The sequence below is a fragment of the Spea bombifrons genome, chromosome 4 (assembly GCF_027358695.1).
Source record: "Spea bombifrons isolate aSpeBom1 chromosome 4, aSpeBom1.2.pri, whole genome shotgun sequence".
NCBI lineage: Eukaryota > Metazoa > Chordata > Amphibia > Anura > Pelobatidae > Spea > Spea bombifrons.
In genome coordinates this window covers 100,441,542-100,457,139 of record NC_071090.1, presented here as the reverse complement: position 1 = coordinate 100,457,139, position 15,598 = coordinate 100,441,542, and the positions used below count along the sequence as shown (strand labels likewise).

At 37.4% G+C, this 15,598-nt stretch overlaps 3 protein-coding genes across 3 annotated transcripts; 2 read left to right on the top strand and 1 right to left on the bottom strand.

Annotated features, from left to right (window-relative positions):
- Positions 1 to 518: 518 nt before the first annotated feature.
- On the bottom strand, positions 519 to 1,457 carry LOC128491504 (olfactory receptor 1-like). Its single transcript, XM_053463823.1, has one exon. The coding sequence runs from the start codon at positions 1,455 to 1,457 to the stop codon at positions 519 to 521; it is 939 nt and encodes a 312-aa protein (XP_053319798.1).
- A 2,388-nt stretch (positions 1,458 to 3,845) lies between these two features.
- Positions 3,846 to 7,160, top strand: LOC128491503 (olfactory receptor 5V1-like). Its single transcript, XM_053463821.1, has 3 exons — positions 3,846 to 3,929; positions 5,874 to 6,767; positions 7,107 to 7,160. Exons 1-3 carry the CDS (start codon positions 3,846 to 3,848, stop codon positions 7,158 to 7,160), a joined length of 1,032 nt encoding a protein of 343 aa, XP_053319796.1.
- A 5,043-nt stretch (positions 7,161 to 12,203) lies between these two features.
- LOC128491502 (olfactory receptor 1-like) lies at positions 12,204 to 13,142 on the top strand. Its single transcript, XM_053463820.1, has one exon. The coding sequence runs from the start codon at positions 12,204 to 12,206 to the stop codon at positions 13,140 to 13,142; it is 939 nt and encodes a 312-aa protein (XP_053319795.1).
- The last annotated feature ends 2,456 nt before the right edge of the window (positions 13,143 to 15,598 follow it).

Sequence of the window (15,598 nt, the reverse complement as noted above, 5' to 3'; positions counted from 1 at the left end):
TCTCATATATACATACATTTATTGAGCAAATCCTCATAGCTAATTTATAAACACAGCACTAGCCCCTGTGGCTCAACAACAAAGAGTTCTACCAGTGCAGCAAAGAAAAAAATATCTCATTATTCATTTGTGAAAAATATGCATATGTATAATTATATAGATATAATTATTTAAATTCTTAAATAAATATACAGTATAAACTGTATTACAAAATCCAACTTGTGTGAATTCGCTGCTGCAAACTCACAATTTTTTGGCAACCTGAACTGGTGTTTTGCAGTTGGATGTCATTCAGTAACATGTTTATTTGATTAAAGCAAAACAATTGTCATGCTAGATAAAAAAGAATGCGTCTTTGTTGTAGAATGTAAGCTAAAAATGTTAGAATGTATATAACCAGTTCCCATACTGAATTCAAACCCTACATATTTTTCCTTTAATTATTACCAAGACATCACAGATACCAAACCAGACTTTTTATTACATTACCCACAATTTCTAAAAACAAATTTCATTTTTCAAGTCTGCCATGACTTTATGCTGTTTACTAGAAGTCTTATCAGTGCATCTTTTATCTCTTTGTTTCTCAGACTGTATATTAGCGGGTTTAACATTGGAGTCACTGCTGTGTACAGCACTGAAAACACCTGGTCTATTTCCTCAGAGTGTTTTATTGGTGGCTTTGTGTACAACCACAAAATAGTTGCATAAAAGAGGAATAGAACAGTGAGATGCGAGGTGCAGGTAGAGAAGGCTTTTCTTCTACCATCTTTGGACCTAATGTGTAGGATGCCGGTGATTATTTTGACGTACGATATTAAAATAAGCAAAAAAGGACACAGTCCAAAAAAGAAAGTCTCTACGTAGACTACAACATAAATTATCATGTCTGCACAGGATAGTTCAGAAAGGGCCTTGATATCACAGAAGAACTGTTGTAATTTGTTAGAATGACAAAATGATAATGTGGAAGCAAAACCGGTCATATACAAAGCATTGCCACATGCAGACATCCAGATGCCTACAAAAATAAGAATACATTTTCTGTTACTCATCATATATTGATATTGTAGGGGAAAACATATAGCAATATAACGATCATAAGCCATGGAGGAGAGCAGTAAAACTTCTGTGACACCCATGAATATGAAAAAGTACATCTGACTAAAGCACTGTATAAAAGACATCGATATTTTACCAGTCAATTGAATATCCATAAGTTTAGGAAGGGTGACTGTGGTATAAAAGATGTCCACAGATGACAAGTTGCAGATAAAGTAATACATAGGAGTATGTAGGTGTACATCCTTGAAAATCACTATGATAATAATCAAATTTCCAAGTATTCCAAGCAAGTAAATAAGTAAAAATATAACAAATAAGACGATTGTGTACTTGGCACTATTGGAAAATCCATGAATGAAAAATTCTTTAAGAACTGTCTGGTTTTCCATCATCTTGTATTGTAGAGGAAGGGACGCATTTTCATCTCCATTTTATTTACTACAGTGTAAGATAATAGTTTTAATCATGGTGGTTAATGACATAGTATATGCTTTGATTGTCAATTACAATTATTAATCAATTTACAGATATTTGGAATAAGCTAGTACCCTACCAGCATGTTCAATGTTATAGCTGACCTGGAAGTCCATTCTGAGAAGAAAAAAAAAAAGAAAAACTGTTTTTGTGTTATTTCTGGAAATTATTGCTAATGCTCTTATTCTTCATCAGACAAATATAACTTACCTCACAGTATGGTCTTATGACTATGGCAGTAAACAGCTCACATTAAAACACTGAGTGAGGATCGCTGATCATTTTGCCATGGACATACTATTATCAGGTTGAATAATATTCCCGAAGGCTCACTTGTAATCCAAAAGGGATTGAAAATATCATGTAGGAAAATAGCTGATATTAATTTTTATAATTTTGGAAAGCTTTTTTGTTTACACCAATGTTTAACCCCATTGAGTCAAATCAAACCATACACACATTAGAACATCAAGAATGTCCGACTTTAAATTTATATTTTAAATTGTGATTACCCTCACAAAAAAATCTAAGGGTTTATTTATAATATGCCGTTTACTGTATATAGGAGTTTAATTCAATAACAAATACGCAAAACAACATGAAGACTTGAATAATTTTCTCTGTCTAGTTGTGTCCTGTGAGTCAATGTACCCTTGTTCTTTCCCTACATTTGAGGACCCAGGACGTAATAATATGTCAAGCATCACCCCGCACGCCACTCTCTTCAGCGATCCACTTGCCGTGCTGATGTTGGCTGCAGAGACATTGCCTTTGTTTCGTTGCTCTGCCCCTTGTGGGCTAGAGAGGGACTGGAGAACAATATAATGTCAATTATTTTTTTTACATTTACATTAATTTATTACTCTTACAGGTTATATTTTTTAACCTTAAAGGTAAAAAATTTTCACCCTTAAGAATGTATAACTTTCTTTTTTTTTTTAAGTAATTCTTTTTTATTCATTCAATAACCATAAATGGTTATTTAGCAGAGAATTTTAGTGTTAGGGTTACTTACTATTGAATTTAAGTGTTAGAAAATGTTAGTGTTCCGGTTCCTGAGTAGGGAATTTTAACGCTCAAAATGTTGAGTGGGAAATTTTAGTATAAAGGTTAGGGTTACTGAGTGGGCAAGGTTAGGGTTTATTTGCTAGTAAATTGCGTGGGTGAAATGGGAGTCGTTAGTCTAGATGTGGTTTAAATGTGGGGAATTTTAATGTTTATTAATTGTATTCTAATTTGTTAATATTATTGTTTGGTGGTCATTAATAAATAAGTAAGTTTACTTTATCTAATCATAGTAAGTAGGGAATTTTATAAAATTACCATATTTGCACGATTATAAGACGACCCCCAAAAATTTGAATATTAATTTAGGAAGAAATAAAAAGCCTGAATATAAAACTACCCTATAGGAAAAAAGTTTTACTAGTAAATGTTAATTTATGCCTCCCAGATATGCCCAGAGCGGAGGAGATAAGAAAATGGCTGTAGAAGGTATGTAAGCAGGTGGGGAGCAGATACAAGGCAGGGGGATGATGCAGGGGACATTAACAGGACTGGGATACAGAGATGGAGAAATATGTTTTGGACAACAAACAAATTCAGTTGCCTGAAAGCGAAAGTTCTTCCACACCAAACTCATCCAAGCATGTCTTTATTGACCTTGCTTTGTGCACTGGGGCACAGCCATGACGTACGTTTCAGCCTTTACACTAACATACTTAAACAGATTAAAACACTTATGCTAACATACACACATACAGTAACATAACTCCACACATGGTATTATACTTACCTACTGTCGCGTCCGCTACACCTGAGGCACTCACCGCAGAAGTTATTCTGCCCAGAGAACCACTGAAGAGAGAGGAGCCCTCGACAGCGATAATCCAGGACTTAGATGATCCCAACAGTGAGGAGGCCTCTGTGTAGACAGAAAGTAGGTATGCACTGAGTTCTATGCAAGGTGAACAGCAAATAGCGGTATACCAGCAGATCAGAACCGAAGGGGTGAATCACAGAAGAATGGTCAGGGAAGCCAGGTTGGTAACGAAGCAGGTAGTCAGGCAAGCCGAGGTTCAAAACACGAGGAGGTAGTCAGCCAAGCCGCGTCGGTACACAGGAATCACAGGCAGAGGTACAGAATCGTAGGGCAAAACGTAGTCAGGAAATGCAAGGGTCAAAACACAGATCAATTCACAGCAAAACACAGGAGCACTTGAATAGACCACAACAGGGTGCCTGAGAGTAGCACAGACTGACTTTTAAATCTGGCGCCACTCTCAGGCCCCACCTCCACAGACGTCATGGCCGCGCCTCCAGCCGTCCATCAACTCCCCGGGTTCTGCATAGCAGCGCCCCTAGAGGATCAACGGACGACCGGAGGAGAGGTAAGTACCTTTTTCTGGGAACTCCTCTGCCGAAGAGCAATCATAAGATTGCTCGTTGAGGAGTTCCCTAAAGTGCTACTCCTTCTCCTGTACCGGCGGTCACGGGATTGATCGCCGGCGGGAACGGAGACCGCCGGTGCCTCGGGCATCCGTGCGCCGCAAGCGGGAAAACGTCCGCGGCCCCCGGACCCCGGGGTGACCGTATCGAGTCTCCGTGTACCGCAGACGGACCCCCGCCCGCCGGCAACGGAACCCGAGGGCGTGACACCTACCCACAATAACTTACTTACACACATAAACTAACATACATACATCCTTATTTATACTTACTTATACTTTATACTTATTATACACACACAACCTGTTGGCTCAGGAGGGGTAGGTAGGTGCCAGCACTTGTGCTCCCTCAAGGTCTTCACATGCTGTCTATGTCTGAGTGCCAGGAAATGATGTCATAGCCCGGCATTCTGACTCAGAGTTTTAGGCCTGAGGAAGTGCAGCTACAGTGCTAATCTAGTGGTATGCCTGGGGGGGTTTGGTGGAGCTGTAGTTGGAGCCTGCGGGGGCCATTACAGTGATCTCCACTACCTTGAGGTCACATCTGGCTGGGTGCTTTAGTCACTGGTGTCTGCCTCAGTGCAACCCTGTGGCCAAGCAGGGGGCCCAGCCTCCTTGCTCTTTCATCTGGCCTGGTACATAACTACCGGGCATACCCCCTGATGGCAGCCCTGTTGGCACATATTCAAACCACCATTTGGTAAAATATCTATTTACTTACTTACATACTTTTACTATTACTGTAACTATGGTAGACAAGTCCCATGATAGTAATGAAAGAACCCCCTTGTGTATCCAGGTCTGTCTGCCTGTAAGCTATAAAATCTTTGTATTGTTTGCTGACTAATATTTTTAAATCAGTCATATGATTGCACCATACTGTCAGAGGTAAGCATTGTTTCTACCATTAAGTGAATTAAGTAGGTAATAGTATGCCCTTGCAGGAGCAGGGCCCTCTTTTCTTAATGTGTGTTAATGATGTGAATTTTTGCAGATTGTCAACTTGATGTTATCGTACATTTTTTATTGTTATTGCAAAGTTTAGGTTTTCCGTTAAGCAAAACCTAAAACAGGGTACTACCAAAAATAAATTAGCAACCAGAGTCAAACTGTAAGAAATACTGCTCACTCTCGACTCTCAGAATCTGCTGATGATTTAGAAAAAACTAAATGTAGCTTGAAAGAAAGAAGAAACAAGATATGACAGAAACATTTAAATACGTAAATGCATTGAACAAAGAACATTAGGGAAGTTCATTTTAAATGAGTTGAAGTGTTAGAACAAGGTCATAGTTTAACACTAGAAGGTTATATGTGTAGATGTAACCCTTTCCAGACTGATAGATGCCAATTACTTTGTTTCAATGCTGCCGTTTGAGGCCTTTTATTTCAGTTTGCAAGTTCTATTTAATTTATGTTTAGATTGAACAGGGCTGGCAGTAATCATGCCTTGGTTTGTCTGGTAAAATTGTATCCAAAATGTGTGGTCTCTTTCACTCACACTCTCTCACACTCTCTGAATGTTTCCCTACTTTCTCAAACCCTAGCTCAAAATCAATTCATCAGCTATCCTCATTTCTATATTGATGTGATTTGCCTGATTTTTTTTCCGGAAATTCTTCTAACCATTGACCACTGCTTGTTGCCGATTCTCTTACTGTTCATTTCAGCCACTAGTACCATAACAGCGACCACCATAAGTTCATTGTAAGAATTCAAGAGTTCGAAATTCATCAAATCATCAAGTGTCCGTCTGTTAAAAGACTGAAGCTTTGTTGTTCCCTAAATGATTTATAAGTAACATATATAAAATAAAACTTTAAAAAATGCATACATTTCAGAGGCAATAACCTCTTTCTATAATGACTTTCCTTTTTAATTTTTCAGACTGTAGGCACGCTGATGGAAAATAGAACAATGACTAAACATTTTCAGATTTTAGCATTTTCAAACAATCCAGATAATCAGATTTTTCTTTTTGTTTTCTTTTTCCTGGTATACTTCATTGGTGTTCTCTGGAATGTACTTATAGTTGCTGTGATATTAATCAATACTCGCTTACATACTCCTATGTACTTCTTTCTCTGTAACCTGGCTTCTGCAGACACTTTGTTCACTACAATAACCATCCCTAAACTGATGGACATCCTCTTAACGGGGCAAAGCACAATATCTTTCACAAAGTGCTTCATCCAGTTGTATGCCGTTCTCTTCATGGCCGGAACACAAGTGATCTTGTTATCTTTCATGGCATATGATCGGTATATTGCTATATGTTACCCATTACATTATCAATTAATTATGAACCAGAGAAAATGCATCTTGCTCTTGTTGTGCAGTTGGATATCTGGATGTGGGAATTCAATATTTTGCACTGGTTTTGCTTCCAATCTATCCTTTTGCCACTCTAATAAAATTCAACATTTCTTCTGTGATATTAAAACTTTGTCAAAAATATCCTGCTCGGGCATAAGTTTTCACACTGTAATCTATGTAGAAACATTTATGTTTGGACTTTTCCCATTTTTACTTTGTTTAACGTCTTATATTAAAATAATCAACACCATCTTACACATTAAGTCTTCCAAATGTAGAATGAAAGCCTTCTCCACATGCACTTCCCATCTCATCGTTCTTATAATGTTCTATGGAACTATTTTATTTACGTATATGGGGCCAACATCAGGACATTCGCTTGAACAGGACCAAGTGTCTTCCGTTCTCTATGCAGCAGTAATTCCAATGTTAAATCCCCTAATATATAGTTTGAGAAACAAAGAGGTAAAAAGTACACTTAAAGGATTAGTGAGGTTGAAAGTAAAGTAACATTCCTCAAGCATGTTTTTAAAGGGTAAATACACATTTTTAAAATTGTGCATTTTAATAAAATTGCAAAATGCTGCAGATTGGCAAGAAATATTCGCTTTCAGCAACAAACCTATGCAGTTTGATGAAATCCAAGTCAAAAATTCATTAAAGTCACAAAAAAATCCACAATGTTTTGTTAATTTTCAAATTAACCATAACCACTTGTGTGGCTAAAACCATAAAGCAAATAAATAGAACAAAACTTCGCACTTATGTGCCTCGCTAATTAATATAGTGAATCCGTGCTTACAGGAACAGGCGGGTACAAGTCGAATAAGGTTTGAACCATGTCCAAAGGACATCTAATTAATAAAGAGGAGGGCTAACAATTCCCTCTCCCCATAACTGTGTTTGGGTGAATAAGGAAAAAATAAAGTTCAGGGGTATATGCTGTAATGTTCATGTTTCAAAAGTTTCTTGTAAAAAAAAAAAAAAGGGGTGATGTAACATACAGTAAGCATCTCTCTCCCTTTAAGAGAGGAGGACTCTGGACAGGAACAGGAAGTGGGGGATTGGCTTACTGGGAGCTGGGACATGGAAGGAGGAATATGGTGATGTTAAGAAGCAAAATAAAGAAATTGCTGTTAAAAGTAATCTCTGAGTGTCTGCAGTTTATGACAACATTACATATGCCATCAATCATACCCCTCAACTCCATTCCCTATAAAATACACTATGGGAGGGGTGTACTTAATCGCCTGCCTCTTGCTTCCCCCCATTCTGTGCCCAGTATTAACCAAAATCTATAGACTGCGTTCTGTATATCCCTGATTTTGTAATGAACCAACATCAGCGTTCAAAATCCCACCACAGTGATACACCATTTTAGAAGGAAATTAGTGCTCTATACCATTCCCACGTGTCATTGTTGAGGGAAGAGCTGTCCAAGGAGGACAGACAGATTATCCACTTCACTTCCGACATATGGGTCGCTGCAAAACATGCCTTTTTTCACTAATGGTGCACACATGGCGACAGCAGAACTTATTCAGAAGGTCAGCAGCGATGTAGGTCCTTTGTACCGCAGGCAGAGGTTATGGACAGTGGCGTCTCCAGCTTTCATATTTAGAGGGCACAAGGGGGCCAGGGACCAAAGTAGGGGGCCAATTATAAAACGGTACATATACACTATATATAAATATATATATAAATATTACACCCTGCTCCTGATATATATTAATATTAGCCCCTGCTGCGGATATATACTTATATTACACCCTCCTGTGATATACATAAAAATTATACCCTGCTGCCAATATATATTAATATTAGCCCCTGCAGCCAATATATATATATATATATATATATAAATATTAGCCCCTGCAGCTAATATTTATTGATAATAGCCCCTGCAGCCAATATGTATTAATATTAGCCCCTGCTGCCGATATATATTAATATTAGCCCCTGCAGCCAATATATATATATATATATATATATATATATATATATAAATATTAGCCCCTGCAGCTAATATTTATTGATAATAGCCCCTGCAGCCAATATGTATTAATATTAGCCCCTGCTGCCGATATATATATATATATATATAAATATTAGACCCTGCTGCCAACATGAATATAAATACTAGACCCTGCTGCCAATAAATATTAATATTAGCCCCTGCTGCCAATATATATTAATATTAGCCCCTGCTGACGATATATATTAATATTAGCCCCTGCTGCTGATATATATTAATATTAGACCCTGCTGCCAACATATATAAATATTTGCCCCTGCTGCCAATATATATATATATATATATATATATATATATATATATATATATAAATATTTGCCCCTGCTGTCAAAATATATATAAATATTAGACCCTGTTGCCAATATATTTTATAGTGAAAAATTGGACCCTACCCAAGCATTTCCCTGGGCTCCGCTCAACGCTCCCTTGCATGCAATCACTCCCTCCGCTACCACACCAAAAAATATATATTTGCCACACTGACTGCAGATCAGGGGAAGACAATGAGAGTCAGTCCTTCTGACTGCACCGTGACATTGAGAGGCATGACGTCATATTCTGGCGCTCAGCTTGAATTGCCGCCACCGCGACCAAGGCAGAGGCCTCGCGGAGAAGAGTGAGAGGCGCCGAACGGTTGCTAAAAACGTATTCCTCTCTTGGCCTCTCTCTCTCCTTTGCGTCTATTAAAAAAAAAAAAGATGGCGTTTCAATTGGGGGGGCACACAGGGGGGCACAGCATGATGTAGGGGGGGCATGGCCCCCTCTGCCCCCCCCCCGCCGACGCCACTGGTTATGGATAAGCAACACACATCAGCTCACATTTTGGCAGCTCTTATGAAGATACTAGCATGGTGGATTGGCCCATAGGCTGGCACAGCATTATCCATGTGACTGATAAATCTGTTGAAAAGGAAGAATTTGTGGGTTTTCTGCTACTGCAACTAACGGGCAGTGCCGGCTGTCAAAACTAATTGAAAGGTCCCAACGGATTGTCAGGCCTTTCACTCACTAGAACTCCACCCTGAACATGATTGAGCAGATCCTAGTGCAGCAGCTGGCTTTTAACTTCACGTGCTTGTGAGTAGCGCACTGGGGTGTCCAGCACATTGGGCGGAGGGGAATGGGCATTAGTGGGACAGGTAGTGCTGGTTTTACAGATGTTTAGTGATGTGAGAGTGAGAGTCAAAGCCAAAGCAAGGCCAGTTCAAGCCAGATCACTCCTTTATTTACTCCACTGATACAGAAAATGTATGACTTCTTGGAATACAAAAAGATCTTACCAGATTACACCTGGAGGTTGAAATACTGATAGATATAATGATATGATAATGCAAGCCGTCAAATAAACCTTTAGGTGATACCAACCAAATGGCTGCTGCTCTGGCAAATCTAGCGCTGGTGCTCTGTATGGGTGTGAGGGATTCGAAAATTGCCACTACTGCCACTACTAAGCATTTAGCGCACACACCCAGTGAATGTCATTCAAAAAACACCTATCTAATTGACTTTTGCAGCCTACGTGTTTTCCTACCTTCTCTGTTAACCATTTCCACTTCTGCCAACCACTCTTGTTTCTGCCAACCACTTCTGCTTTTGCCACCCATTTCTGTATTTTAATCTTTATCTTCTATCTTTTCTCTGAAAGCACCCCATATTGCCCATACTTCAAGTGAGGGTAAAATGACAGCGCTTTCGGTTACATACTCTCCCCTGATTGGATGACTGGAGAGAGGACGTCACCACAAGCACTGCAATTTTGGCAAAATTTCTTGCCGGGTTATGGGCACAGAGATGCGGATAAAGATAACAGATTTGGAAGATGTGGAAGCGGTCTGCAGAATTGAAAGTGGTCAACAGAGAAGGTAGGCAAACATTTATAAAGTGCGGGAGAGTAAACAAGAATGAAAGTGTGAGAGAGAGAGTGAGAGTAAATGTGGGAAAATCTCAGAATCTCAAGGAATTTGATCCTCAAGCTTGAAGAAAAATGGTATCATACTGCCCTGCCACCAAGGAAATACTTAGTAAAATGTTATTTTCCCCCTACCTGGTTAAAGTATGTCCTCTCTAATTGGTATGAGTATGAACTGTGCCCTTATATGCAGGCTATTGGCTTCTAAAATGTGAAGAGGTTAAAAACAGATAGATATAGAGCATGTCAAGCCGTGTAAAGCAAAGTGTTTAGGGATTAAATCAAGTGAGTATGTATCTGTCCCTTGATGTACAAATAACATTATACCTGGGTTTATATAACGCACAATGAAATGTAAAGAGATAACAAAGAAGGCTCAACCTGATGAGCATGTAAAGGTACATTGTTTAGTATGAGGGGCCATTGGGGACATTACTTGTTTATTTTGCATTTATTTCTGTATGAAGTAAATTGTTAGTTCTAATATTTAGTATAAAAATATAGTCTCCTTAAAATAATACCATTTAGATAAGCATTTCATTCTGAATTCTTGTTTTATTTAAGAAAGATAATTTAAAATATATTTAGTATATTTGTGATATTGAGGGGAAAGTTGTGAAGATCAATCTTAAAGGAAAAGACAACACAGGACACAATATCTGTTAACCAAGAATGCAATATTATTTTTTTTGCTAAAGATATGCGGGTTTGGGGAAATCGTTTATGTAACAGTATTCTATGTTTCTATGCTTCTAATGTATCCCAACCAACAGAAACTCAGGCAAAACCTGGACATAACAGCTTGTTGAAACAATTTATTTAACTCCCATCAAATCCTGGAGTAACTCATACAATCACATTCTCATTGAGGTAAGAAACTAATTTCTGCATTGCATGAAGTAAAATGTAAATGCAGGAAATGTCAGAATATCCCAATTGCCACACAAGAATTATTATTTAAAATAGTCTACAAATTTGTGTCATATTTAATAACGCATTTAGGGTGTTGTGAGTCAGAAACAAAATATCACAAAGTATTTTAAACAATCCATAATTTAATACCGTATTTGCTCGATTATAAGAAGACCCCCCCCCCAAAATGTGAAAATTAATTTAGGAAAAAAAGAAAAAGCCTGAATATAAGACTCCCCTATAAGAAAAAAGTTTTACTAGTAAATATTGATTCATGTAAACTATTTTTTCTTATATAATTAAAACTATGATTGAGAAAAATGTTTTTATTTCCTTTTATTTGCCAACCTGCCCCCAGTTATGCACATCTGCCCCCCAGATTTGCCTTATACCCCCTATATGCCACTCTGCCTCCAGATATTCCTTACACCCCCTATATGCCACTCTGCCCCCATATATGCCTTACACCCCCTATATGCTACTGCTGCCGGCACTTCAAAAGAATGAGTACTGGAAGGTCAGGTCAGAGGAGGTTGCAGATGCCCACTGGCTGCAGGAGAGAAGGATCCAGGTCCCCTGCAGTGCTGCGGGGCATCTGGATCTTAGTCTTGTAGTCAGACCTCTATTTGAGGTCTGATTAGAAGACGACCTCGAATATAAGACGATGGTTATTTTTCAGAGCATTTGCTCTGAAAAAAACCTCGTCTTATAATCGAGCAAATACGGTAATTAGGGCTATTAGCGCCTGGGGTAGTATTGGAGGTCTCTCCCCAAACTAACGGTAGGACGCTGATAGTGGTGCACGAGTATTGTCATGGGGGATGCTTAAGCGAGCCCCTCACCTTGCAGTGCCTGGGACAACTGACCCTCTTGGTCCATGAAGTTACATCCCTCAATCCAACAACAGAGTAATTCTTTCTGATTGCATTTTAGAATTTGAATGTTTAATAAAATGTATTTATTGCAAATCAAAGTACTTTTCAAAAATATTTCTAAGTATAACTATTAAAACTATTCTTATTTTCTCCTTGCAGGAAAATATATGATGGACAACCAGACTATTATTGAAGGATTTAAAATGTTTGCATTCTCCAACAATACAGAGAGAAAGCCTCTTCTCTTCATTTTATTTTTCTTTCTATATATACCCGGAATCATTGGGAATGTAGTTATAATTATAGTTGTAATAGTGGATGCTCATTTACATACTCCCATGTACTTCTTTCTCTGCAACTTGTCCACAATAGACATCTTTTACACCACGGTCATTTTTCCGAAACTGATGGGTATTCTGCTCACTGGGAATAACTTAATACCCTATATGCAATGCATTGCTCAGATGTACTTTTTTGTATTTACAGCTGGAACAGAGGTTACCTTATTGTCCTGTATGGCATATGACCGGTATATTGCCATTTGTAACCCCTTACACTACCATTTTATTATGAATAATAAGCATGTTTTACTTCTTATGTTCATAATTTGGACAATAGGTTTGGGAAATGCCTCTATTTTTACTGGTTTTGTTTCCAAGTTATCATTTTGTCGTTCCAACAGCATCCAGCACTTCTATTGTGATACCAAAGCACTTGCAAAAATATGTCCCGAAATAACGTTTCACATTATTATATATGTAGATTGCATGGTATTTGGACTCTGCACTTTTTTGCTCAGTTTGACTTCTTATATTAAAATAATTAACAACATTTTGCATATTAAGTCAAAAGCAAGTAGGAGAAAGGTCTTTTCCACCTGCACATCCCACCTCATCGTTCTTCTCCTGTTCTATGTTACTTCTATATGCACATACATGATGCCAACCTCAGGAAAGTCAGATAAGTTAGATCAGGTGTTCTCGGCTATGTATACGGCAGTGACCCCCATGTTAAATCCTCTCATATACAGTTTAAGAAATAAAGATGTAAAATGTGCTTTGAGAAGAATAGTTATGAGGATGAATTCTAGACATGTAAGTCAACGGTGAGTCAAATATTGATTCTAAGATTAAAACCTAGGAAAAGATTTAGTTTAAAAGCGAGGGACTCTTTAACACCAGAGAGACAGAGATCTGTGGAAAAAGGTGTCACAGCCATATATAAAAAAATGCTGCCCTTGTGTTATCTTTTTTTCTACTTATTCCATCCCTAAAAAAAAAAATCAGTAGCTTACAAAATAGGGATAATAGGGGGTTAATAATCAAGTAGATCCAATAATTGGGCTGCTCACATTGTGTACACATAAGCAACATCTGCAACACCTAAAACCTTTGCTGTAGAAGCCTTCCATATTACATAACAAGATTAAATACTTGTATTATATTAAATTTCACTGTATATACAATGTTTATTATAGAGTGGAAGAGACACACAAGTTATACTTCTTTTAATATAGCTGTTGTTGTATTCGTTATTGGTTAAGCTCATAGACAGCATGTTAGCTTTAAAATAAAAATATTTTTTACATTTATGTCACTTTTCTAATAGCTTACATTTTATTTTTTTAAACTATATACTAGATCTATGAATAATTTAACACTATTAAAGTCTATCCATAGGTCACCCTTTTACAGGGTGATTATTACTTTATTATTATCTTTTATTTATATAGCGCCAACAATTTACGCACTGTTTCTAATAATACATATATTCAAGGGGGAATGACAAGACTAGAATTGACAGACTAAGACAAACTGATAAATCAGGTGTAGAGGACCCTGCTCACAAGTTTACTAGTGAAAAATCTTGCTTTCACAAGCAGAAACTCACATGCCTTTGCCTGAAACTCGCATAATCTTTTTTTAAAACATGAAAGGATTTTTTTTAATTGAAGAAACATAAATAAATGAGCTTAACATTACTAGGACCATTTCATCACAAATCTCTTCCAAAGTTTGTGGAAACTTTATTTTGTTGGAGTTTTTTACACATGCATTGCTGTTGGTTAAAATAATATGATTGTTGGTTAAATAGGCAGTTGTTGTTCTGATAAAAAGATGTATGTTGCTGTGCACTTGACGTGTTTCACTGTTAAGGCTTCTTCATAAGTCCCTAGGAAACTTTGTAACCTTATTGTAGAGAGAAACAAGGAAAGATAAGGAGAAACAAAAATAAAAGTAAAAAGAAGAAGCATCTAAGTTCTGAATGTGTATGAAAATAAAAAATAAAGATTTTTTTTATCCTTTGACATAATCATATATGTATAAAATATGTCATATTGGAAAAATGGTCACATATAAATGCTCAAAATATATATGAATGGAATAAAATTACAATTCCATTACAAAACATGATATAATATAAAATGCAATTTAAAATGTAAGATACAGTATAAAGGTTGCAATTCTATATTACTTACTTTACTCTGTGTGTTTGGCACCTGGGGCAGAATCCTGTATGTGGTACCCCCCACACACACTTTAAGACTGCATAGCTTCTATCGGTATATACTAATACACACATTGACAGTGGTGCAGCATAACTGTTATCATTATATACTGAGGCAGACATTGACGGTGGTACAGCAAAACACCTATCACTATATACCAAGGAACACATTGATGGTCGTACAGCATAGCACCTATCACTATATACACTGAGGCACACATTGACTGTGGTATAGCATAATCCATATAACTATGAAGTGAGCCAGAAATTGACAATGATGTCCATAACCCCTATCACTATATACTAAGCCAAACATTGATGTGGTGTAGGCCTACCACTCCAGTGTCTGGCTTTGTATATAGTAGGAATGCACCAAAATGAAAATTCTGGACTGAAACCTATAATTCAGCATTCACTTGGCCTAAACTGAAAATGAGCCCCCCCCCACGCCTTTATAAAAAAAAGAACACAAAAACCCCACACTTTTATTAAAAGTAAGTAACACCAAAATCAGACAAAAAAATGTAATAACTATATATATATATATATATATATATATATATATATATATAATTGCTAACAGCAATCACACGCCTATCATGCCCATGATCTAGTATTCTATATTAATATTGTTATTGATTTTTTGTGTGTTACTGGTGTGTTACTTACTTTAAATAAAAAAAGTATAAAAAAAAAAGTATCAATAACAACTGAGCATTAACTCCCGCTCCGTTGATTGCCTTTAAGCTGGTGTGAGGGAGATTCTTGATCTCCCCAACCGAGCCTGCCCCTCTAGTGACGGACAATACAGTCCATCTCTGGAGGGTTGCCGGCGTGGTGGCACCCCCCTGATGACCCCCCCACACACACACACTAGGTATGCTACTAGAGCTGCAGTAGATTATATCCATTTTGCAGTGTAGGTGTGATACTTAATTGATTTATTTGTAGTATGGGAACTGTGAATGTAACAATGGAAATTTCTGTATTGTGTAAATGGTCACGTTATAGGCTCTGGGGAGCTCATAAAAAAGTGACTAAAATGGATGTTCTGTGT